Genomic DNA, 25951 nt, shown 5'->3' with positions numbered 1-25951 from the left:
TCCATTCCCCCATGCCAGGACTTCAGATAGCACCAACTGAGGCCATCTTCTGCTTCCAGAAATGTCTCCTTCCACTCAAACAGCTATTCTAAAAAGGACAGAAATGTGGAAGCAGCATTTAATAATAAAGATTTCACACACCACACAAAATAACAAGGATATGGTGGTGATGATAATATCGACGGTAAGAAAACCCCAGATTTCCAGTTTTTCTTAAAAAAATTTGAAAGCTGCCCACAAGTGATCCTCTTTCCCAGGGTAGGAGCTGGCAGCAGCTGCCCGTCTGAACAAGAGATTCTCTCCCCTTCCTTCTGTCTACCCAAACTGTATTGTTTTTCTTACCTTCAGCCCAATTCACTCACTCCTGTCAGCTGTCCAGCCTCAGATGTGTCTGAGTTTGCAGCCTCGGCTTACTCACAGCCACCCATGGAGCGGTACATCTCCCACCCACACCCATTCACCATCCCATCCAATCATTTGCCCACAGTGGCTTTGCGCAGGGCTTGTTGGATCCAAGCTGCCATCAAACTCCAGCCAACCTCGCAAGGGCCCTTGGAGAAGCCCAGACCCGGGGGTAGGGAGGAATCTGCCATCCACCCCACTGCATCCTCATTCAAGGGGTCTCCACCAGCAGCCCCTGGGTGGCACCCACCACGCTCCCTCCTTGGCTGCAGGGAGCCCCGGACTGCCAGCTGGGCACTGTCTGGTCTGCGCGGGCAGGGTCGGGGGCTGGCGGTGGAGCGGTCAGGGCCCTCACCGGAGTTGTCCTCATCCTTGCGGATCTTCAGCTTCACCAGGTCCTCACACTGGCGCAGGATTTGTACAGCGTCCTCCATGGGGCAGTTGTCCAGGCGGATGTTGTCGATGGCCAGCAGCTTGTCACCCGGCTCAAGGGTGCCCGTCCTGCAGAAGCAGGGTGAGGACAGGAAGGAGCCTGGCACACGCAGGCCCCGAGCCCATCCTCGTGGGCCAGCCCCCCGCCCTGCCAGGGGCTCCCCTACCTGTGCGCCACGCTGCCTTTCTTGATGTCGGAGATGACCAGGGGCTCCCCTCGCTTCCTGCTGGCCGCTGGAGGGAAGGAGCCATGAAGCCCACCTTTGGTCACTTCAGCCTTGGGGGGCCCAGGAGCTGGGCGTAGACTTGGAGCCACGCGCCCTGCTCCCACAGCTCCCTGGCTGGCTGACTGTGGGCAAATCAGCTCCTCTCTCTGTGCCTCAATTTCCCCTCTGTAAAATGGGGATGAGGCCACAGAGTTCACGGGGACATCAGAGATTAACTAGACAAAGTGCGACAACACCTCCCACGCTCAGCCCATCTCCCAGCAAACGGAGCTCCCTGAGGGGCTGTGTCTAGCTGGTGTCTGTGTCCCCAGCACCTGGCACAGGGCCAGGTCCCAGAACTAGGTGACTTCAACAATTGAGTTCTTCCTTCCCCTGCTGCAGGGAATGCTGGCTGCCACGGCTCACAGCAGGATCCCGCTGGGGAATGGCTTTTGGCTGAGGGAGCAGCCTCACCCAATAAAATGCCTGCACCCAATGACTGGTTCACGTAGTGGTGCCAAGGCGAGGCTCCCAGCCTCGGCTCAGGACAACTCCCGTGGCCTCCCCAGCAAAGAGCTCCCCGTGGGATTGGCCGAGCCCTCTACTGGGACTACATCGCAGCACAGCTCCTCCCTTTGCCTGGTCCTGAGGCCTCCTCCGCCCACAGGTGTTGACCCTGAGAGCCCTCCTCAGTAAGGTCCCTGCAGGTAATTCCTAGCGTGAAAAGCTGTTTCCCAGGGAGCACGATCTAAGACAATGGGTGGCTGAGTTTTCCTGCAGAAAGAATCCATTTGGGCTAATGAGTTTTTCCATGAGTGACCAGGTGTAAGGCGGTCCTTCTAGCCCATGCAGCACCTTTGCAAATGAGACAAAGGTGCCCTTTCTAATTAGTCTGTTGAGAAAATGTTAGAAAACTGTAAGTGTACCTTGAATGGGCACCTTGTGTCCTGTACAACCTGGGCAACTGCACCTGGTTGCCCTGCCCAGCGGTTCCTGGGCTGGAAGAAGCTTCTCCCCCTCGATTGCTTAAACTCCCACCACCACTGACTGCAGGGTCCAGGGCAGGAAGGAGCTGCGGCAGCAGCCCTTCTGGACAGTTACCCCTCCGGGGCATGACGAGGAGATGGCAGGAGATGAAATCAGAGGACTTCGGCTTTTCCTGAGTGAGATGCAGGCTGGGGAGGGCTCTGACTGTTCCCATGCTTATGTATTCTACCTTTCTCTTTCCATTCTGCAGTCCCTCACTTTCATTCCTTTGACAAACATGAATTAAGCACCTACTGTGTTCTAGGCCATTTCTGGGCCCTGGGAACACAGAGGCAAACAGAAAACTAAACCTGGCCTGTATGTCTGGCGCCTTACAAACCACTTCACTACCCCCGGAGACTAAAAAGGCCAGGAGATTCCCATTGTGCAGAATGGGAAACCGAGGCCTTGAGAAGCCTTGCCTAAGGACACACAACCGGGCACTGCGGTGGAGGGAAGCCACGTCAGACAGCCCTCCCTCCCACCCAGAGCCTTCCCGCCCGGCCAGGTGCTGGGCGTTTTCTCGGGGCAGGCGGAGAGCGTGCGGGGAGCGGACTCACAGCTGATGGTGATGCCCAGCTCCACGCCACGCCTCTTGGGCAGCTTCACGTGGAAGGTGCCGCTGCTCGGGATGACGGACTCTGGGTGCAAACAGACACACACCCACGTGAGACTCAAGGGAAGGGCCTCAGGGAGTCCCTGCCCCACATCCATTCTGGTCCAGTGGGGAGGGACCCCAAACAACCCCATCCTGCTTCTTGCACCCACAGATGAGGAAACTGAGACATGGTGCACTGACTTGTCGGAGACAAGCACCCATCAGGTCAGAGCAGTCAGGACTAGAACCCAAACCTTACGGCTGCCGCCTCTCCGGGGGCCCCATGGCCCAGCCCAGTCCGTTCGGATCCAGCAATGACTTACTGGACGCCTCTCATGGGCCGGGCCTCAGCTGGTGCTTTCACACGCTTTATCTCGTCTAGTCTGAACAACACCCCTTGTGATAGAGGATTCCATTCCCTATTTTACACTGGGGGGAACTAAGGGTGGGGGAGGAAGGGTCCTGTCCAAAGTCACACAGTGTCCAAATCACAGAACCAGAATTCTAACCGAGTTGTTTGGGGTTCTCTGCGTAAACCCTCATCCCACCCCACCCCCCAGCTCCTGTTCCACTGCAAAAACCCTCATCAACCCCCACACTGGCATGTGCAATTCCTTCCACCCCGGCGAGTGCCTTTCTCCCACCATTAGTGCTGGGGACACACTGCAAATGCGGGGAGAAGGATCAGGGCAGGGCGGGAGGTTGGGGGGAGCAGGGTAGTGAGAGGAGGGAGCACAGGGTCCCGAAGGAGAGCAGGAAGCTCGGGGCACCCACTCACCGGCAACGTCAAACTCCACCTCCAGCACGACCTTGTGGGCCAGCGCCGCGTCCCGCAGCAGCTGGTTGGCTTCCTCCATCGTCCCGTCCTCGGTGGCAACGCCATTGATGGCCAGGATGCGGTCCCCTACCTGCAGCAGCCCACACCTGAACCGGACAGCCCGGCAGAGAGAAGAGGCCCCGTTGGGAGACAGGAACATTGCGCAGGAGCAGGGCCAGGCCCCAACCTGGGCCCCGCCTCCCGGGCGGGGGTGGAAAGCTCAGCTCCACCCTGTGCCAGCTGTAGATCCTCAGGCAATTTACCACAGGACTCTGGCTAAAGTGTGACCTTGCTGGGCCTCAGTTTCTCTGTCTGTCCAATGCGGATGATGCCATGCCTTAGGAGATGTATATAGAGGACTCTGACTTCAGTCACACAGGGGTTCACGTCCTGGGTCACTCGAGTTGTGTGACCCTAGGCAGGTGAAATCAGCTTCTCTGAGCCTCAGATTCCTCATCTACAAAATGGGGCTGGTAACGGGGTTGACGTGATAGTTGATGAGATACAACTGTGCAGCCAGGCTTGGTGTATGACTTGGTTTCCCTGGCTGCCCGTAAGCCCCCCACCCCCGAATTGGAGAGTGGTAGGCCCAGTGGGTTGGGGGCAGTAGGCTCACCTCTCCGCCGGGCTGTCAGGCTCAATAAAACGCACGAGGGGTGGGGAGGACAGGGTCTCGGTGGCGAAGATGCCTCCCTGCAGCTGGAGACCGAAGCCGCTGAGGGGGTCTCCGCAGAGCACGACCTCGGTGGTCTCTGTGTGCACAATCTGGCCGCCTGGCCCCACGGTGCTGGAGGCCAGCGACACTGCGGGGCAGGCAGGCACGGCGCTCAAGGCACAGCCCCAGGGACGCCTTCCTGCCAAAGCCCATCCTCCCTCGGCCCAGACACCTGAAGTCAGAGAGGTGAGTGAGCGGGAGGCCTGACTGGCCCGGGGTGGGGCGGGGCAAAGTCGAGGCCCATTCTAAGCCTTGGTTTCCTCACCTGAGCAATGAGATCACGAGTCCCACCTGGCAGAGCTGTGGCAAGGATTAAGGAAGACAGCTCTCGGGACTGCCGTGTTGTAAAACAGAGGCTCTGAGGGTCGGTGATACTATGTCATGTCATGTTGTGTGATGTTATATTTCAATTTGTTTTATTATTATATCATATACCAAATATCACATTATATTACTGTTAGATACGATAGTATATATTATGCCATTTTTGGTAACAGCTTTATTGAGATACAATTTGGCTACCACAGTATACACCCACAGAGTGTACAATTCAACACTCTGTTTTTAGTATATTGAATACTTAGTACGTTCAAGTTGTACAGCCATCCTCTCACTCAATTTTGGGACATTTTCAATCCCTTAAAGAAACCCTGTTGCCTTTAGTTAATCACCCAAATCCTCCCATCTCTTCCAGCCCTAAGCAACCACTAATCTACTTTCAATGTCTTTAGAGTTGCCTATTCAGGACATTTCATATCAATGGAATCATACTATACACGGTCTTTTGTGTCTGGTTTCTTTCAATTAGCATAATGTTTTCAGGATTCATCCATGCAGCACATATCAAAACTCCCTTCCTTCTTGAAGCTGGCTAATATCTAACTGTATGATGATAGCACATTTTTAAAATCCATCCATTGATGGACATCTGGGTTGTTTCCACCTTTTGGGTATTATGAATAACACTGTATAAACATGTGTAAATATGTTTTTGGGTGAACATGACATATGTTTTCATTTTTCTTGGGCATTTACTTAAGAGTGGAATTTCTGGGTCATATGATAACTCTGTTTAACTATTTGATATGTTATTTAATATATTTTATTTTATATTCCATATATAAAATACATCTGTATTATTAATATGGATAAGGATATCGATAAGGATATCAATTATTAAATAAAACTTATTATATTTCTTTCTATTAATTATACTGTTGTGTCTTTATATATTATTTTCTTATATATTATATATACATTACAATACATGTAACACTTTATTGTTGGGTATATTGTGTTATTATATTTATATTCACTATTTTTTTCACTATTGATTTTTTCATTATTTCATTATTTTTTCACCTCAATGATAAGATTGTACCTGGAACATTGGAGGTGTTCAAAAAATTTTATTTAACTAATTAATTGTTATCATCAAGGAAGGAGACAGGTAAGGGGTCCCAAGAGTTCCCAGGCTCCATAAGCTCCTGCCTGTGAACGACACTTCTGAATCTTTTCACCTACACACCCCCTGCTTCAGTGGGTGACAAAGGTGCTGGTAAAGAGGTATTGTATCTCTCATCTGACTCTGAATTCTGTTTCCCTTTCCACCTTGGCTGCCAGGAAGCTCATATCCATATTTCGCTCCTTTCAGGTGCCAGATGACTTATATTTCTCTTTTCCCTCACCTGGTTCAATCCTAAATGGCCCAGTCTGACCTTCCGTTCTTTCTGGAGGCCTCCCCAACTCACATGGAAGGAGGCTGGGAACACTTTCAACATCAACAAAGGAAAGATTCTTCCCAGGAAAGATTTCAAAATTCTGGGCATTCTTGTGACTTTTGCTACTTCCACATGTTTCCTGCATTATCATTCATCACTATTTTTCTTTACATTTATTCATCTTTAAAAATACTTAAATACAGGCTTCGCTGGTGGCGCAGTGGTTGAGAGTCTGCCTGCCGATGCAGGGGACACGGGTTTGTGCCCCGGTCCGGGAAGATCCCACATGCCGCGGAGCGGCTGGGCCTGTGAGCCATGGCTGCTGAGCCTGCGCGTCCGGAGCCTGTGCTCCGCAACGGGAGAGGCCGCAACAGTGAGAGGCCCGCGTACCACAAAAAAAAAAAAAAAAAAAAAAAACCTTAAATACCTTCATTTCAAAAGGAACTATATATAGTGATCATAAATAAAGAGAAATGTTTATAAGCAAAAGTTAAGTAGAAATATATATCTAATAAAACTAAAAATTACTATATTCTGGATGGCTAGTTTCAGGCCTGTGTGTCTCTGTCTTAGGGAAAATTAACAAATGTCAGAGAGGTGGTAAAGACAAAGTAACACCACACCCTGGAATGGATCAGAGGGCTGAAGGAGAGAAAAATGAAATGGAGTTACTGTGAGACCTTCGTGCAAATCTGAAAAGGCATCCTTTCCTCAAGACACTTTGCCACCACCTGCTGGGAATTTTTCATAATAAAAATACAAGACAAAGTGTACAAAGTAACTGTCACCCCTCAGGTGTGCCCTTGTGCAGTGCACAACCTGCCCAACCATCCGCAGCAGCCTGGTGTACCACGCATGCTATTTGATGCCCCCCACCCACCCCCAGCCCTGCCCCAAATACCCCATACCCTTTGGCAAATCTCTCTCTCAGGCACAGAGGCAGCCCAGAGGGGAGGGAAGAGACCATGGCTTACATGAGCTCTTGTGTTCTCTTCTTCGCTGCCTCCTCCGTCCCATTGTGGTCCGGGGGCTCATGGGCTGGGATCCGCGAGGAAGGGTGCTGGGATTGGTGCAGGGAAAGGCGTGGTTCATGGTCGGTGAGGAAAAGGGAGATGAGGACAAGGCTGGGGGAGATGAGAGCACAGAACAATGAGCCCCAGCAGAGCCCTTCACCCTGCCTCAGGGAGACACAGGGATGCCTTCCCCCCTCCACCGTGCTCGCTGTGTGACCTCTGCGAGCCAGTCTCTCCCACTCTGGGCTTCAAAGCTTGCAGGGTTTTCACAGACCTGTTGAAACCCAGCTTCCAGACAGGGGCCCATCTCGTCACTAATGTGTGAGGTGATGCTGTGAGGACCCCTGACTTCTCTGAGTCTTGGCTTCCTTCCCTATAAAGCAGGCTCCAGCCCCTCCCTAGGAATAGGGGAGAGTGACAGCGGGGAGGGCACTTTACATCGGCTCTGGTCCTGGCTGGCAGGGGTGGCCCAGGTGGGTGTCCTGCAGTGGCCAGGCCGGGGGCTGTGGCAGGAGGGCATGCAGGGGTCCCAGCGATGTGGCTGCTCACTCCTCTGCACCTTCACTGTGGCGGAGAAAGAGGAGAGACAGACGTTGGGGGCTGAGCAGGTCTGGATCACCACACCCATGAAGGATGAGCTCCTGCCCGTACAATGAGGGGAGGAGAGCAGGAAGAGAAGATGCAGAGTTTCCCAAGCCAAGCCAGGCATTCGAGATTTTGCCGGCACGTCCTGGATGCCCACCGTGTGCCGGGCACTGTGCTCAGGGCTCAGCCCGAGAGGCAGGGACAGGAGAGGGAAAGCTGGCTCAGATCAAGGCCCACAGCTGGGAGGTGCTGGAGGAGCAGGATGTGAACCAGGCTGACTGGCTTTGGAGCTCAAGAACTGACCGGTCAGCTCCAAGGAGTGCAGTTTGCCGACGATGACCAGCTGCAGCACCTTCGGAGTCTGCCGCAGTGCTGCAGCCTGGGCCGGGGGCTGGGCACGCAGGGCACCAGGGCCTGGCATTTCTGCCCCGTGCTGGGCTCTCGGGGGCCACCTGGGTCCCTGTTGGGTTGGCCCAGGCCTGCCCGGACCTGCATCGCAGTCTGAGGCTGTTCCCGCTTCCTCCCCTCCACCTTCCACAGGCATCAACCCCAGCGAACTCTTTACTCCAGCTAAGCATCTGCTTCCCAGGGGACCCCGCAGACCCTCTACCAGATCCTGCCCCCCTCACATCCCCAGCATCCCCCTCCTACCCACTGCCCCAGGCCCTGTACTGGTTCTTCCTTCTGCTGCAGGACTTGTGGGGGGATGTCCAGCCTGGTGCAACATGTTCTTGGAGGGATGGGTGAGGTCTCCCGGTGATCTCAGCCCACTGACTCTGCCTCCCTGTTTGGTGACTCCAACCCCACCCGGGGGCTGGGCCACCTCTGGGGCTAGCAGCCGGGTCCAATCCTGGCTCCATCACTGACCAGCTGTGGGACTGGGATAAGTCACTTAGCCCCCCTGTGCCTCATTGTCACATCTGTAAAATGGGACAAATCCCTAGGGAAGCTGGGAGGATCAGAATGAGTTAGCATGTATGATGTGCTTACAGCAGTGCTGGGTGCTTAGCAGAGGCTTATTCAGTGAGAGCCAGGGGCACTGTCAGCAGCTGTGTGCTCTTGGAAGGACCTGCCCTACTGGGCGCCTCAGCACCTCTGTACCAACCTTGTAGACTTGTCATGTGGGTGAACCCACATGACCCGTGGGAAGCCCAGGCACCACAGCAGGGGGTAGGGGAACAGAGGACGGGACTTCAAGCCCCAAAGCCTCCTCCATCAGCCCCTGCTGTGGCTTGTCGGGGTCCTTACCGACCCTGGCAGAGACCAGAGATGCCGGTCCTCACACATCTGATCTGCAGAATTTTTCTCTTCTGGAAGATTGGGGTTGCAAAGGGTGGGGCAGGCAGACTCCATCCTCGCCCCCCTCCCCCACTGTGCCCCAAGGGCTGGAATTCACAGCCTGACCCCCTTGACCAAGCCTGTGCACTCGGGGTCTTGACGCCTACTTACAGATGAGGCAGCTGAGGCTCAGAGAGGCAAAGCACCTGTCCAGCTGTTAGGGACGAAGCTGGGATGTGAACTCGAAATCCAAGGGTTAGGCTGCTGGAAGCACTTGCCTGCCCTGAGCAGGAGGCTGCCTTCCTCTGACCACCCTCCAGCCTGCCCCAGGCCCCCGCTCTGCCCTCTGGGACCCCAGACCATCTGCTCCCTCTGCTCTTAGAACTGCCCAGCGCCTAGGTCCCTGGTCCAAGCTGGGAGCCCCGACCCCTCACAGGGGTGGCTCTAGGCCCTCCGTGACTGCTTGGCTGCCTCCTCTGGACCTGCCGAGGGCCCTGAGCTGAGTCCAGGGTCCAAACTCTGAGTAGCACAGGGCACAGAAGACTGTCCCCTCCCTTGTTCTAGCCCTTATACTTCTATTAATATAACCAGTGATGGAACTAGCTTTTGGGCCAACCATGCCAGCAAGCTGTCAAATCAAACAACCAAGTTGTTTATCCGCCCCACCTCCCCACCCTTAGCTGCTGCACTTGACAGTTCGAGCTTCCCTGTGGGAATGGACATTTGTTCCAGTAAATTTTAGCCTGCCCAAGGCTTTGGTCCATTAGCCTTCAGGTTTGAGCTCTGAGGTCTGCCAAGGGGACCCACCTGCCTCTGAGGGCTTCAGGGGCCGCTGACTCTGGGGCGCAGGTAGGATCTCCAGCCGCACTTTCTCCGACACGCTAGCCAGGAGCTTGGTGGCTTCAAGCAGCGAGCAGTGTTCAGTGCTGGTGCCATCGATGGACAGGATGCGGTCTCCGGCATGCAGGGCCCCACTCCTGGCCAGGTCAGGGAGCAAAGGGGGAGGCTGGTTCAGCCGGACAGAGCTCTGGGCAGCTCTCCCCCTGCAGCCCCCACGCCGTGGCAGCTCTCAGTGGGTGCCCACCTGTCCACCACACTGGCCGGCTTGATGCGGTCGATGGTGATGACTGGATTGTTCCGGTGGGAGCCAGTGGTGAGCGAGATCCCCAAGGTGGACCCTGGTGTCTTGGTTATTTCCACTATCAAGGGCCCTGAAGCGTTGGCCACTGTGTCTGGTAAGTGGAAGGAAAGAAGAGTTTGAGATGCAAATATTGAGCACCTTTCTCCATCTCGACTTAACCCTCACTGCCAGGGAGGGATCACTGCACCCACTTTACAGACAAGAAAACTGAGGTGCGTGGAGGCAAAGACCTCATCCAAGGTCACACAGCCACTCAGAAGCAGATGAGGGGTAGGAATTCAGGTCTCAGGGGCTCTGAGCCCAGGCCTTTGCTGGACAATATTAATTTGCTCGCATATATTCGAGAGCCGACTGAATACACGGAACTGTGGGTTTCACTACGAGCATTCCCCCTTTCAGAAAACGGCATCCCATTCACCCACCCAGTGGCTGGAAAACAAAACCCTGCTCCTCCTACTCTCACCCCCACCCCCATGTCCAAACATCAGCAAACCAGGCCAGTGGACCTTCATTGTACTTCCCGAATCTGACCCCGTCTATCCCCCAGCTCAGCCCCTGGCCCAGCCACCATCACCTTTCTCTCACCTGGACAGCTGCAGATTAGAGGGCATCACGCAGCCTTCCCATCTCTCTCCCTGATTTTTTTACACACTTATCATCATCTGACACACTCTATATGTGATTTATTCCATCTATTGTCCGTCTCTCTCCACCAGAATATCCCATGCGAATGGAGACCTCATCTGTGTTGTTCTCAGGTGGATCCCCAGTGCAACAAACAACACCTGGCAGAGTATTACTACCCAGAGAGGCTCAGAGAGGCTGTGACTGGGCCAAGGTCACACAGCCTTTGCAGTGGTGAGGATCTATACCTGCTACCCCCTTCCCTCTATCCCTGGGCCTCTTCCTGCTCCAACTCTAGCCCTTAGGCCCCCAACTCACCTGGAATGGCCACATCATACTCCACCTGGAAGAGTGCCTCGTGGCTGCACTGCCGCAGGGTGGCCAGAGCAGTGGCGTGGCTGGCCCCATGCAGCAGTATCCCGTCAACGCTGAGTAGCCTGTCCCCCACCTTCAAGGAGCCCTCCCTGTGGGGAAGGGCCCGGTCAGTCAGCCTCACCCAGTGCGAGCCAGAGAACAGAGGGAGGGCAGGGTGCGGGAGAAGGAGAAAGGGACAGAGCGGATGAGGGAAGGAATGCACATGTGGGTGAAAGAACCAGGGAGGTTATGTGGAAGCAGCTGAATAACTGAAGCGGGCACTGAAGACGGGGGTCGGGTCAGCTCCGACCCCTCCCAGAGGCGCTTAATAAATTCAGTCCCAGCTCAGCCCTCCAGCGTCTGAGCTGGAGATGCCCTTCGAGGTCACCACCAGGGCCCCGACAGGGTCCCAGCCCTGCCGGGCCACTCAGCATCAGGGGCGGGCAGTCTGGAGGCTTCGAGCTGCCAGCACAGCGGTCCCTGCCCAGGTCCCCACCCTGGTTCTCAGCAGTGATTCTGGGCTGGTGAGAAACATGCCTGGGAAGGAATTCCACTGGGCCCCAGGGGAGGGGCATGAGGTGTTCACCTTGGTTTGGGTCACATCCCAGCTCTGGAATGCCTGCCCAAACAGGTGGCCAAAGCTATTCTGGGAGGTTCTATGAATAACTCATCACAGACCCGTCCCAAGGTCAGGTTTAGATTTCTGACAAGGCCTTTCCAGGCATTTCTTAAAATGGCCAGGAATCTCCCGCTGGGAGGTCATGGGGTCAGGAGTTGGAAGCTGGGTGTGTTCCTACTCCACACTCTCTCCTCCTGGTGCTTCTGAGCTTCTGAGCGGGGCTCAGGCAGGGCCAGGCTGGCAGCGCAGCCAGGACTGGGGAAGCTGCATCACAGAGAACCACAGTGACGCTGGTCACCATGCCCCACACTTCCTTCACAGCAGCTCTTAGGGGCTGCACTATTGGACCCACTCCACAGACAGGAAAATGAAGGCCAGGGAAGGGGTAATATGACACTAAAGCTCACTCTCCATCCCCATCCCGCCCCCGCCCCGCCCCCCCCCCCCCCCCCACTGCCTCGAGATAGCAGGACCTTGGGGAAGAAAGGTTGGGGGAAGCTCTCATTTGGGGTTTAGTGCTGGCTCCACCAATAATCTGCTGAGCGACTCTGGGCAGGGGTGTCCCCTGTCTGGACCTCAGTTTGCTCATCTGGAGAATGTGTATGATGTCCCTTCTGCCTTCTTCCTAGGGGAGCTGGGGGAGGGCAGTGCAGGGTGAGGCTGTAAGCTGCATCCCGGCTAAGGCTCACCTGTCGGCAGGGCCGCCGGGCCGCACGTAGGTCAGGACGAGCGGCCGGGACTTGTGCCCGTCTTCATGAGCACCTCCTGGACAGAATTCGACAGTCATCTATCCACTCCCTCCCTGGCGCCCGGAGGCCCCAACCCAGACCTTAAGCAGGCTTCCTTAATTAAATCTGCTTGACTCTGTGCTTGCTTTTCATAGTCCCTCCTATGAGATATCAACTGCAAATCCCACCCAGAGTTCGGACAAAAAGTAGGGAATAGGACCAAAGTCCTCTCTCTATTAAACAGCTTGCTTCCTTTCCTGTGACCTCATCCTATTTCCCTTTTTCCCCTCGTTGCTAGGCAGCTCCAAACTTCATTTTCTGTTACAACTTTTCCCTCTCACTCCCCCCAATCATTTGTTGCTTGGCCAATTTTTCCATTTAATACTTGATTTTAATGGTTGCTTGGCCACTTTGTTGCTTGGCCAATTTTTCCGTTTAATACTTGATTTTAATGGTTCTTAAAAGTCAGAAGGAAGATTATACATGTATGTAATTCATTAGAGCAAAATAGAACATACATAGAATTGGCATTAGCCTTCCCGTCCCTTGACCCCAAATGTGACTCTTACACTGACCTCTGAGGACAAAGCCAAAGCTATTGCCCTCCTTGTAGAGGGAGACATCCACTGTCTTTGAAACGATCCCTGGGTTGTTCTCAGGGGCTGGGGAGAAATGGAGGACTCCTTGAGTCCTTCAGTTGCATCACCAAGCTGGCAGATGTCCCCAAAGCTCATTCCAGGAGAGTTGGGTGACCAGTCAAAGACATTACAGGAAGGGTAAATTCCCCTTGCTCCATTTTACAGGTAGGACAAGTGAAGCTTAGAGGCACACTCTTCCCTAAAACCCACTCAGTCCACCACTTAGAGAGGGGAAAGGGCCAGCCCATGCTCCCACAGAGATAACAGTAGAACTCAGGCTTGAGTCCATGGCTCACAGTCTTAGGCCAGAGCTGAATTCCAGACAGTTACTCAAATTTCAAGACTTCAGACCAATTTTGAAAATTCAGAGCTAAGCTAAACCCTAGGCCACTGTACTCAGTGCAGCATGGGAGGGCGGGGAACAATTTATTCAGTGACATTCCTAAAACCTTCCCTCCTAAAGGAGAAGCATCTGGAAACTAAATATGCAGGATGACAAGGGGTTATAAGCAGGTCCCTACCACCTCCTGGTGACAGCGTACTGCAGCTGTAGGCAAGGCCCCAGGTGCAGCATGGGTGTTTGTGGCCAGTCCCCAGGACCAGTCCACCCCAGCTGGCATGATGCCCACCCACCACCCAGATGCTGGCAAGGAGGCAGCTTTGTCCACCCATGACCAAGGCAGTGGAGAAAGTTCCCGGTCCAAGGGCACCCACCGGGCGGGGGCAGCTCATACTCCACCTCCAGCACCACACGCTCTCCCACATTCTTGAGCAGAGTGATGATCTCATCGTGGCGGAGCCTGGTCAAGTGGATCCCGTTTACTGACCGAATGTAGTCACCCACATTCAGCAGGTCACTCCTGGGAGAAAGGAGGCCAGAGCACACGCGTGGTGACAGGTGCTGGCATTTCATGTCCCCCCTCCCACTGAATCCTTATGGTCTCTGGATCCCCATTTTACAGATGGGCAAGCTGAGGCTCAGAGAGGTCAGACATATCCAGGGTCAGACAGCGAGTGAGTTAGGAGAGTGGGGATTCTAACCTAGACCTGCCCGACACCCAGGCCAGCTTTTCCCCTGATGCTGGTCTGCCCGCTTTCCCTCCTGCTGAGGTGTCACCCTCATAGTCATAGCTCTAACCGGCCCCAGACAGCCCACAGAGTGGCCAGATCATCACCCCCTTTGCTATTCCTTAATGCTCTTCCTGGGCCCAGAGGGGCAGTGATAGAGAGGCTAACTCCTAGGTTTCATGGAACTCATGGTCCAAGGGACCCCAGAGGTAAAATAATAGGTGCAGGCAGTGTGTGCAGAAGTGGCACACAGGGCTGTGCCAGCAGAGCTGATCGCCTGCCTCAGCCTGGGGTGCTGGGGGCTTCCCAGAGGCAGTGTGGGGGGATGAACAGGATGCAAAGGCCTGGAGGGCCCAAGAGCGGCGAGCATGGGATGCTGTGGCCGAGCTGAGTCAGCTCTGGTGCAAAGGGAAAGAAGCAGCCGGGGCCTAGAATCCCAGCCTCCACTGGGGGCCTTCCCTCCACAGACACCAAGCTCTTAGGTGCTCCAGGAAACAGCTGTCTGATTGCTCTGCGGAAAGCCCTAGTACCCTCCTCCACTGCCGCCTGGCCCCCTTCCTGCTGCCCCCACTGAGCCCACTTCTCACCTGGCTGCGAGCCCCCCAGGCCTCAGGTTGGAGACCCTGGGCTTCCCATCCTTGTCGGTGCCACCCGAGATGGTCAGGCCCAGCGTGCTGCCTTCCTTCTTCGTCAGCTCCACCATGGTGACCCCTCGGAACTCCTCTGCTGACAGATAGGGGGTGAGTGGGCAGCGTGGGGCAATTCTAGGCCCCCAGCTCCAGGACAAGTGAGGCCAATACTTGGTAAGTCCCCTCAGTACCCTTGGCTGCATGACACTGGGTGAAATCCTCCTTACAAAGGAGGATCAGAGAGGTTAAGTGACTAGTCTAAGGTCACAAAGTGATTTAGCTGCAGAGACAATGCTGTCTGACCCCCACCTGGAGCTCTCTGTGCTCCAGGACAGAGAAGGGGAAGGAGAGGAGGCTGGTTACCTGGAATGCTCTGCCTGCGGCACGCCAGAGCCACATCAGCCCCTCCTGCGTCCTTGCCTCCTTTGGAGTAAGGCCCATCGTCTGCAGGAGAGAAAGAAAGGCCCTGAGTTCCGCTGTCATTTCCATCAGGCAAAGCGCTCCTGCCTTGGGAATCTTCTGCTTCGTGGATGTGGCCTGTTAGAGGGGTTCCTTCCTGCCACCAGCTCCACCTGAGTCTCCGCTGGGGGAGCCTCATGGCTTCTCCCCGCAAGGGCAACTCTGTCTGTGCTCTTAAGTAACGCTCTTTGGAGCACCCACCAGACTGGGCTCTGCACGACGGTCCAGTGATTAACCATCTCCACAACTATCATTCCACATATACAGAAAGAAGCTGAGGCTCAGAGAGGGACAACTTGTGCCCACGGTCACACAACCCTTGGCCACGAGAGCCTCTGCTAATAGCCAGGACCAGACCCCAGGCACCCCTGCCCACCCTGCCCCATGCTCCAGGCTCCCTTGACCAGGTTCTTTTTGTCACATTCCTTCTACAAGTCTCTTCTCAGCCCTGGACTGAGATGGGTAAGGTCAACTGGCAAACCGTCAAGCGGGCCACCCCTGCCCCTCCAGGCACTGTACACCCCCCCAGGCTTCTGCTGCTGTCTCAGGCCTCACCCAAGCCTACACCCCGCCCCCCTCCCTGCTCTGCCCCCACGCCCATTCACCAGCTGTGGGCAGGCCACTCCCTCCCCAGCCCCCTGGCCACAGCAAGGCCTCTCACAGGACTGTCCCCCTCATCACTCTTCAGAGGAGGGGGAGAGAGGGGGCTAGGGAGGAAATCAGCCCCAGTTGGGGGCAGAAGCCTCTTATCCCATCCCAGCCACATCCTTTTCACGAGGTGGGGAGGGGCTCAGATTAGCGTTCAGCCAGAGGTGGTGTCAACCTGGGTCAAGATCAGGCCACACCCCGGCCAAAGTCCGGGCTCAGTCAGAACCAGAAATCTACAATCTACAGCACGTTTCTCAACCTCAGCACTATTGACATTTCTTTTTTGCTGGATTGCTGTACGATGTTTAGCAGCATCCCTGCCCTCTAACCACTAGATGACAGTAGCATCCCACCCCAGTCACCACACCAAAAATGATTCTAGACAACCCACACTGTCGCCCCCAACCCCGCCCTGCCCCTCACTGAGAATCACTGCTTTAGAGTCAGGGGTGGGGCTCAGGCTGGGTCGGGGTCAGGTTCAGCTTGGGGTCAAGGCTGTAGCTCAACCTGGGTCCAAGGAAGCCTGAGAACCTTCACCACCTGCAGCTCTAACCATTGAGAAATGGCTTCTCCGGACCAGGGATAGGTTCCCTTAGCTTTGCCAGAAGGTGGGAAATAACGAATCATTTCCAGGGCCCCGGGAATTGGCCCCCAGCAGCTTTGCTCACCTCCCCCACCCCTAGGCCCTGTGTTCACATCCACAGCCACGGATTCAGGCAACACCCCATTAAGTATAAAGCCTCCTATTACGGTTCCCTAATTTGCACTTAATTTAGATTCAACAAGACGTTTCTGAGCTAATAAAATTAAAAAGACTGGGTTCTATCAACTGTGTGACAGTGAACATCTCTGGTATTTCATGTGGGCAATTCTGGAATTAAAATCTGTCTTATCCCATGCAAATTAGACTCTGCCACTGGAAAATCCTTCTCTCCCCGGGCTCTCCTGGGAAGACCAGAGATAAGCTTGCTGGCTCCAAGTTTAGGAGTCTGGAGGTGGGGGAGGGGGAAGATTATCTCCTACGGACAAGAAAGCAGAGAATCAAGTTTGCCAAATTCAGAGCCGTAGAATCCCAAAGAATGGAGCGGAACAGCGGTGGGTTAACGCTGATTCTGAAGCAGAGGGTGCGGGATGTTGGCTGCTGAAGCAGAACACCCATTTCCTGCGGTGTCTCTGTGGTGTGTCTTCAACACTACCTCTCTGCCCTTTCCTCATCCCAATATTCAAATTTTGATCCAGTGAATGACACGGTGCCAAACTGGGCTGCGATGGCACACTTGGCACAGCTGAGATGTGGGGGTCTGCTGCCTTTGGGCTCAGCTGTCAGACAGGCCTGACTGTGTGATGATGCAAACCAAGACTCATACAACTGTGCGCAGAGTCAGTGGGCAATAAGTGAGGACTTGAGAGACTCTTCTGTAGAGAACGCACGTGCATTTTAGGGTGTGGCCTTGATGACCTCTCTCGGCGGTGGAGGCCACTCAGGATAGCTGATGGCCAGATACGGGGCTTCTGGATATCTAAGACCCCTGCCACATTCAGAAAGGCACCCATAAGGAATGCTACAATGTCTGCTGATGCTTGTTCAGAGGGGACAGTGCCCCACTCTCACAAACACCCTCAGGTCAGGGGGAAACAGGCAGCATTCAAACCAAGAACCAAGGCAAGGACAGAATTGCTAGTTAACCGTGTGACTTGAGTCTCTATTTCTTTATCTGTAAAACGGGGGTGTCTCCCCCTATCGCTGGCTCCAACCAGCCCAGGCATGAGAATTTGAGGGAATTATTTTATTTATAGAAAACCCCAGGAGGGTTCGGACCCCAGTCCTCCTCCCTCGGAGAACATGCCTGCTCTCTCCCGCTCTCTCTCTATTTTTTGTTCTGGGACCTGGTAATTATATGCTTATAGATGAAGGCTTTTCAAAAACATCTTTCCCACCAATTTTCAGCTGGAAAAGTGCACAAAAAACAGAGATATTTTTATCCGAGTGTTTTTCCTGTCTCCTCCTTCCAGCAATGGGCAATTATGAGCTTTTTCCTTCAGTCAATCTGTCCTGTAAGAACTCGCTTCAGAGGGAAATTCATTTCGCAGCAATGCCAGACCATCCGGCCGACTCAGGCTGGGCAAGTCGGGGGAGCAGGAGGGAGAGACACCGTGCTGAGCACAGACCGCACACCTGGTCCCCGGCCCCCAAGCTGCAGCCCGGGTGGATGGGTTTCTTTTTTATTTTATTTCTCCTGAAAGCATTGCTAATTTGCCTTCATTACCTCCGTTTCTCTGGAGCCCCAGGGAGCCACTGAGCTCTGAGAAAGGGAACAAGGAAGTCAGCCCTTGGCCAGGCTGCCTTTGTCAGGGTCCCGCCTAAGCAGGACAGGGCCTTGGGAAGCGGGGGCTGGGGAGGGCTGTCGATGGGGGCGTGACTGATGCCTGGCTCTGCGGGACTCCAGGAGGGAGCGTTCACCATCAGAGAGGGGCCACTGGGAAAACCAATGCCTGGAGGCTCAACTTGGGCTGAAGAGAAAATAACCGCTTGACAGAAAGCCAGCAGCAGGGCCAGCCGGCCCAAGTGCCACTGAGGAGAAGGGGGCCCCCAGTCGCCCCTGGGTCCAACCACAACTGCACACAGCGGCCCATTGCTGATTGCACTCCGACAAGTGATCGGCCAATCCTGGATGGGTCGGCCCCACCTCCGAAGTCATCGCTGGCTCGATGGAAAGGGTAGGATGGGCTTTGGATCCTAAATCTGCTGCCGACTGGCTAAGGGATCTGGGACAAGTCGCTTCTCCTCTCTTGAGTCTCGGCACAGTGGAGGAGCCAGTGCCCACCTCATGGGTTGGTGGGAGGCATCAGCGAGGTTATGTGGTACACAGAGCCAGGACACATGGAAGTTCTCTCCCCGGCCCTTTTACTCACTTCGTTAGAAAGATTTTCCCATTAGTAATGGTATCAACTCCTCCTGATCAAGTGCCAGGTGCTGTGCTAGGTGCTTCGCAAGCTTTGCCTCACGTATCCCCATCACCTTCTGAGGTGGGATGATCGTTATTTCCATTTCACAGATGGTGGAGCTGAGGCACGGGCAGGTTAGGCGACTTCCCATTGTAAGGGGCAGGGTCAGGATTTGAACCCAGGCCATATTCTAAGAAATTTTAAATTATTACCACTTTATCCTCATGATAATCTTATGTGGTGGGTGTCACGATCATCCCCACATTATACATGAGGAAACTGAGGCACAGAGAGGTGATTAAGGGAACTGCCTGGGGTCACACAGCTCCTAAGCGGCAGAGCCATGGGCCCCCTCCTGCCTTCTCCCCTCACCCCATGACAGTCCTGGGGTGACTGAGGACTGACATGTTGACCGGCACTGACATGTTTAACTCTTCTGCGAGCTCACTAACAATCCCATTTTACAGACAAGGAGACTGAAGCCCAGACAGGCCACTCAGCTGGGGAGCTGCAGAAGACAGACTGGAATTGGTCTGTCTGGCCCCCAGCAGACCACATCCTTAATCCTCAGCTCTGCTCTCTCCCTCCAAACACAAGGGCAAAAGACCCCAAAAGAGGGGCACCCAGGGAGGCAGCACCGGCGCCGGAGGCCCACGTTAGCGCTCGGGCACCCACAGGCTGGACACGACCAGAGAGGTTGCCAGCCCTGCAATCCCTCTTCCACAAGGTGTGCGGGGCCCCTGGCACTGGGCCTTGCGCCCACGCTTGGGCTGACACCCCCCTCCATGGGACCACGATGGCCCCAACGTCATGTGGGGCAGGGATGCAGGCTCCAGAGGGGCCGTGGCCTTCTGGGTCTGTGCTCTCCCACGTCCCTCTCAAACCCACAAAACTGGGTCACCAGCGGAGCAGTGAGGACTCAGTCCACCCGGCGGAGAATGAAAGCAAACGTTCTCCCCACAACTGACAGTCCCCAGGCCTCCCTGACCTCACCTCCTAATGCTCTCTCCTGGGTTGCCTCCACTCCAGTGCGCTGGTCTCCTCACCATTCCACACACCAGACTCAGGCTCACCTCAGGGCCTTTGAACTGGCTGTTCCCTCTGCCAAGAATGCTCCTTTCCAGACACCCACAAAACCCCCTTCCTCACCTCCTTCAGGAACCTGTGGAATCTTCACCTTCTCATCTTTCCCAAGCGGCCTGTTTGAACTTACCCCTACACTCCCAACACCTCCAGAACTTCCCATCGCCTTCCTTACCTAGCAGACCTCACTTTTTTTTTCTTTTAACTTAGTGATCTCATTTCCTATCTGCCCCTTCCCACTATGATGTCAGCCCTGGGGGGCTGGTTTTTTGCCTGTTTTTTGCCTGTCTGTTCACTGCTGTTTTTGGCATAGAGAGCCTGGCACACAGTAAATTCTCGGTAAATCATGTGAAATTCAATTCCCACTTACAGATTAGGAGAATGGGGATCAAAGAGGTGGAATGAGTTGTTTAAGGTCGTAGAATCAGGAAGAGGCAGAGATAGGATGCAAACCCAGGCCTCCCTGGGTCTGGAGACCTTGGCCTCCGTGGTCTGGGAACTGGGGTTTTTCCCACAGCCATGGCCCTGAGGAGGTCAGGCCTGACAGAAGATCCAGGTGGTTCTGGTGAGGGCCCCCCAGAGGAGTGGGCAGTTCTGGTGAGGGCCCCCCAGAGGAGTGGGCAGCTCAGGCCATGGCAGAAGTACCCTCCCACCCACCCCGACACACACACACCCTGTCTGAGCCTTCCCAGGAGCTGGGAACAAAGACCACTTGGTGGCCAGGAGTCAGAGGAGGGTGGACACTGTGGGGCATGGGAGTTTCCTGCCCGAATCTGCTTTCAAGCCTACTGTGTGCCCCAGGCCCAGTCACATCCCTTCCTGCAGGGGCTCAGGGTTAGTGGGGTGAACAAGCCTCCCAGGACCAAGACAGCATGGCCAGGGCATGGGCCTGAGAAAGGACTCGTGCTGGCAGAGTCCATCGGGGAGGAGAAAGGGCCCTGGGCACTGCGTCCCACTGGCCCCAAACCCCAGCCTGGCTCTCCCTGAGGAGCACTGCATGTGGCCTGACTGCTCAGGGTCTCAGCCTGCTCTGTGAAATGTGGAGGGTGCAGGGAGTGGCCACCTGTTGGGGACGTTTGCTGAAACTATTGGAAACAGGTTCTCTTTCCTTGAGGAGGATCAAGCTGTCTGACCATAAGCTCTAAGGTACTAGGGGCCCTCTGGGAGCCTCAAGGAGAGGAGTCTGTGTGGAAATAAAGCTCACCTAAAAAGAAGCAGAGACCTGGAGTCCTAATCATGTTAACTGAGCACCTGGATCCCACTGTGCCTGAAGCTCCCTCTTTAGACTTTTCTTTAAAAAAGCCTCAGTGTTGACACCAAGTGAGACACGTGTGATCATGAAGCTCTGTGACCTGGGGAGGAGACTAGGGTGGGGGCTGCAGGGGTGAGGGTGGGGGTCAAGGAAGTCATCAGAGAGAGAAAAAGCCAGGGAGATCATGAGGGGCCTTGAATGCCAGGATAAGAAGCTGTGATCAAACCTGAGTTTTAGCAAACTCCCTCCTACAGCAGCATGGAGGGGGTGGGGTGCGGTGGGGGATGAGGGCCAGGAAGCCAGGGAGGAGACTGGGGCTAAGGTCTAGGCAGGCGATGCTGAGGCCTGAGCCTGGGTAGAGGGGGCAGCTCCATGAGGAAGAGGAAGACACCTCCTTGGCGGTGCCCCAGATGAGGTCTCCAGGGCACTGCTGCCCTTGTGGCTCTGACCACTGCAGGACCAGGTGACCCCACTTCCTGGGCCTGATGTTGAGAGGACAGATGTGCCCAAGCCAGGAGGGCAGTGGAGTCGCCAGGAGGGGGCAGGGGCAGACCGCATGGGGTCGAATCCCAGCTGTGCTACTTCTAGCTTTAGCCTTGGACAAGTCACTTAACACCTCTGTGCCTCAGTTTCCCCAACTGTAAAATGGGGAGAATAACAGTGCTGAATACACAGTGGTGTGAGGATTAAATGAGAAAATGCACAGAGAGAGCTCCGAACAGAGCCTGGCACGGAGTAAGGTCTCAACAGCTGTAAGCTACTATTATTAACCACATTATTATGATCTGGGGACCTAGGGGTAACCCTGTCTCTGCCCTCTGCGACAGGCGGGGAGGTGGGAGCCTAAGTTCACGGGCCCTCGGAAGCATGGTTGGGGGAGCTCTGCTATGAAAGTCATCAGGGGGCCAATCCCGGCTCAGCCACTATGGGCCTTGGTCAGCCACTGGCCCCTCCGAGCCTCAGCTTCCCCATCTGTCTGTCCGCTGGGACCACAGTCCCTACCCTTGGAGCTGCTGCAAGGACGTAACACCAGGAGTACATCGACTATGGGAAGGCATTGACAGGACGGCCAGGACATGGAGTGAAGGGTGACCTAGCCAGCCCCAGAGCCCCTCCCAGGGTCCCAGCCCCGGGCCCACCCAGGAATGTGGCAGCTGAGCAACACCTGTCCCCTCTGCATTCCCAGAGCCTGAGGCTCACCGACCAGACAGCACCACGCCGGGGCCTCTGCCTCTTGCCATGAGCCCATGTAGAAGCTCCCTCCAAAGCACCCTGACCAGGGAGCCGGCGCCCACAGCTCACGCAGGGGCAGGATGCGTCTCCCTGGGGCACGCCTGAGGCAGGAGCGCTGCCCTCCAGCCGTGCCATGCAGGACAGCCCAGCGGACTCAGTCCCGCAGCCACGGTCAGACAGACAGCCCTTTCCCCTGCCCACCGGCCAGGTGTCCCATGCCTGCCCTCCCTCCAAGCTCTGGGTCTGGGAGTGGCTGTCCCAGGCTTTGCCATCCCAGGCCCCTCTCTGGGTGGCAGTTCCAGAGGGATCAGAGGGTTCGGCCCCGCCACTCTGCCTACTGGTCCCCGTTACTCACCCGCCTCTCCAGGGGTCTCCCGGCTGAGCCCACACAGCATGTCTGCTCGTCTCCCCGGTGCCACTGACTCCCTTGGGAGCCAGGGAGGGGCTATGGGAGGGGAGCTCAGAGCTCCCACTGGCTGGGCAAGAGTCCACCCACTGCAGCGGGCGGCTCTCTGCTTAAAGGGGACACGGCCCTTGTCACGGCTGATCCTTGGATGGGGTTCAACACCCCCCCCTCCAGCCTGAGTCTGGGCAGGGGTCTTTGAAGATGGCAGGCCTCCCCCAGGGTCCCCAGGCAGACAGACCCCTGAGGCCAGCTCTGCCCCTGACTCGCCCTGGGTCTTTGGTAAACGATTGCCTCCCAGCCCAGACTCAGTTTTTCTACCTGGAAAAGAGGAACAGGGCCTTCCAAACTTTTTTTTTTTCTTTTTTTTAAGTAGCAGATTCCAACAGAGTCTTGCACAGAATTCCCAGGACATAAGCCGGATAAAACGCAGCCGTGGAACGACGCCAGGGTGTGTCTCAGTTTAGAAATCCTTGCACTCGCAGTCCCCTGGGCCCTTCCACTGAAGTTCCAGCTACCTCTCCCAGGCCTCGGTTTCCTTCCCTGTAAGGTGGGACTTGGGGAAGACCAGCCCAGCAGCCTGTTATCCAGAGCATCCCCCAGCTCTGTGGGAAGACAGAGCGAGCTGTGCATCCCGGGTTGATGGGCAGGGGCAGCTGGTCACAACTCCAGCCCCGGCTGGGCCTCAGCCCGGCACACTCCTAGCTTCCTCCGCACCAGCTCAGGATGACCCTGACGGACACCCAGGGCCCCTCCTCCAGCTCTCTAGCTGCTCCTGCTCTCCACCCACCAGTGCGTGTTGCTACCACCTGAGAGCCAGACACCGCAGAGGTGCTGGGGAGAAGGATGGGCGATAGTGACTCGGGGTGTCAACAGCCTGTACAACTAACGACTTATTGCATCCAGCTGAACGCAGCAGAGAACGAGACAGATAAGGTCCCGGCTCCCATGGAAGCTCTCAGATGCATGGGAACAAGGGGGCTCAAAATCACCTCTGTCCTGCAGCAAATGGGAGGGTGCAGCCCCGTGGTTAAGGACCAGGGACTGCATCTGAGTTTCTTCCTCAGCGGGGATGCCCACCGCAGAGTCCAGCCCACAGTTCCTGGGCTGCCCATGCTGGCTCCTGCCAGCCCCACTAATGGCACATTCAGAACAATCCAGGCTCTGAGTATGGGGTGGGGTCACTTGTATGCCTGTATCCACAGGTCATATTCCTTGCCCCCCTCCCAAGGGTGCTGTCCTCTTTGGATGACTTTAGGTATGTCTCAGGGGCAGGGACCCTTGGGCCAGTAGTGAGGCCAAAGGTCAAAGAGAGATGCAAAGGTCCCAGCCATGGGAGGGATGGTGAGCACTGGGTCAGACTGGGGGGACCTGAACTGGGAGGCGTTTGCTGGGAGAATCGGACCAGGCAGGAAGGGAATGTAGACTCTCAGTGTGGTCCACGGTGCCCTGCAACGGTCACAACAAGGCTGTTGATGAAGACCCTGACAATCCCCAGGGCACTGAGAGCCACCCTGGAGCAGTCCCAGCTCCATACCAGGCAGAAAGGGACACGGCTCTTAACAGACCCTCGCCCTCTTTCCCCCCATTTACAGCCGCTTCAGGGAGGAGGGCTGTGTGGTGCACAGACCTTTGGAGTTCCGTCCACCCCCTCTCGTAGAAAATATTTGCTCTCTGTACAGACGCATTTAAATGAGCGATTAAGACGGAAGATCCAAAACCTTGCCGTGGTTCTGTCTCTCTCGCTGCTCCTTTGGAATTTACTTTTGTGGACGAGAAGCTCCTGGAAAGGTCATGCCATGGATTATGGGAGAGCTTCCACGCAGCATTTCTCTGCGCACCTGCTGTGCCAGGCAGTGGGGACTCAGACACCAGGAGACAGGCAAGGATCAGCATCTTCCCTCTGTCCTCTGTTCCTGTCAGCCCGCCAAGCACATTTTCACTTCATTCATTTTATCCAAAGGTGGGTTTGGAAGCAACTGTTGCTCCATTCTGGAACAAGGTAGGGTTTAAATAAATATTTGGCACAGAAAGGTTAACTGACTTGCCCAAGGTCACCCAGCTGTAAGTGTGGAGCCAGGTTCACACCTAAGAGGTCTGTTCTTAAAGGCGCTGCTATGTGCCTCTCAAGATAAAGGGGTCTGGGAGTGCAGATGAGGGGCAATCAGCTCTGTCAGGGGTCCACCGAGGAGGTGTTTTTGAGCCTGACTTTGAAGGATGGGAAGGAAGGTGCCATGAACACAGTCCCAAGTGACAAGTGAGGAAGAGACCAGGCAGGAGGTGCAGCTGGAGCCAGGCCACAGGCGGCCTGGCCACACTCGCTCCTCCAGGTGTGGTCTGACAACCAGCAGCAGCAGCAGCATCACCGGCACTGCCAGGGGCTCCTCAGCAATTCCGGCTCCCAGGCCCCACCCGGACCTGCTGAACCAGAAGCTGCATTTTCACCAGCTCCCCAGAGGATGCATACGAAGTTTAAGAAATGCTGTGTTATGGGTTTGGCTTCTATCCTGCAGGCAACGGGAACCACAGATGGTTGCAGAGCAAGGGTGTGAGAGGCTCTGCAAGGACCTCAGACACAGAGCGTCTCTGAGAGAGAAGGGAGGAGGGCCTGAGATGAGCAGCAAGAGTCCCTTCTGGGAGCCGAGAGTGGGTGAAGCTGCTGCTGGGCCTTGCTCCAAACACGACCCCTCTCTCCCAATGCGGCCAAACCCTGGGGAAGCAGAGGGAAAGGGAGACAGACTGCTGGGCCTGCACTGTGGCTAGAAGCCAGGTTTGCTAGGGGCCCGGCCTACCAGCAGCTCCTGGTCACAGAGTGTGAGTGTTCTACATTTCCAACACTGTGGATGACAGTGATGGGGGCTGGGCCGCCTGGGGAAGGTGGCAGGGCCACTGAGCTGATAGGCAGCCCCTCCATGGTCAGGAGAGGCCCTGACACCATGTCCTCAGGTTTTATGAGACAACTGAAAGATGGATTGCTGTATGACCTGGGGCATGTGTCCAAACCTCTCTGGGCCTCAGCTTCCTTAGCTGCACAATGGGAATAACAAAAGCACCAACTTCTAGGGTTAGGGAGTCTACATATTGGGTCAGGAAGCATTTATCCATCCACTTTCCTGCCAAGAGTCTCACACCAATGCCTTGCATGGATCCACGCCAGAAAGGCAGAACTTCAAGGTAGACGAGCGCACTGGCCAGATGCACCCAGGTTCAAACCCCAGCCCTGCCACCCAAGAACCTTGTCGTTCCGGGCAACTCACTTCTTTCTGCCTGAGCCTCTGCTTCCCAACCCGTGAGGAGTGAGGGCGAACAGACCTCGGAAGGTCTGCCCAGCAC

The 25951-nt window shown here is 55.4% G+C and overlaps 1 protein-coding gene across 8 annotated transcripts in view; it reads right to left on the bottom strand.

Moving 5' to 3' along the window:
• Nucleotides 1-25951, bottom strand: part of GRIP2 (glutamate receptor interacting protein 2) — a 156764-nt gene that overhangs the window by 78025 nt on the left and 52788 nt on the right. For 2 of the 8 annotated variants that reach the window (XM_067755587.1, XM_067755586.1), the window contains exons 2-16: nucleotides 14958-15038; nucleotides 14553-14688; nucleotides 13612-13757; nucleotides 12835-12921; nucleotides 12221-12296; nucleotides 10877-11022; nucleotides 9878-10025; nucleotides 9601-9770; nucleotides 7369-7494; nucleotides 6892-7041; nucleotides 4098-4284; nucleotides 3443-3588; nucleotides 2627-2707; nucleotides 1002-1068; nucleotides 758-903 (exon numbers count right to left, since the gene is read on the bottom strand). In XM_067755587.1, the coding sequence (XP_067611688.1) occupies nucleotides 758-903; nucleotides 1002-1068; nucleotides 2627-2707; nucleotides 3443-3588; nucleotides 4098-4284; nucleotides 6892-7041; nucleotides 7369-7494; nucleotides 9601-9770; nucleotides 9878-10025; nucleotides 10877-11022; nucleotides 12221-12296; nucleotides 12835-12921; nucleotides 13612-13757; nucleotides 14553-14688; nucleotides 14958-15038 (1893 nt within the window). Of the gene's footprint in view, nucleotides 1-757; nucleotides 904-1001; nucleotides 1069-2626; nucleotides 2708-3442; nucleotides 3589-4097; nucleotides 4285-6891; nucleotides 7042-7368; nucleotides 7495-9600; nucleotides 9771-9877; nucleotides 10026-10876; nucleotides 11023-12220; nucleotides 12297-12834; nucleotides 12922-13611; nucleotides 13758-14552; nucleotides 14692-14957; nucleotides 15039-22570; nucleotides 22640-25951 lie in introns of those variants that run through there. The other 6 variants (XM_067755588.1, XM_067755589.1, XM_067755585.1 and 3 more) reach the window with 6 other exon arrangements.

The sequence above is a fragment of the Pseudorca crassidens genome, chromosome 10, assembly GCF_039906515.1.
Source record: "Pseudorca crassidens isolate mPseCra1 chromosome 10, mPseCra1.hap1, whole genome shotgun sequence".
In the NCBI taxonomy this organism is placed as follows: Eukaryota; Metazoa; Chordata; class Mammalia; order Artiodactyla; family Delphinidae; genus Pseudorca; species Pseudorca crassidens.
This window is presented reverse-complemented; position numbering and strand designations above follow the sequence as displayed.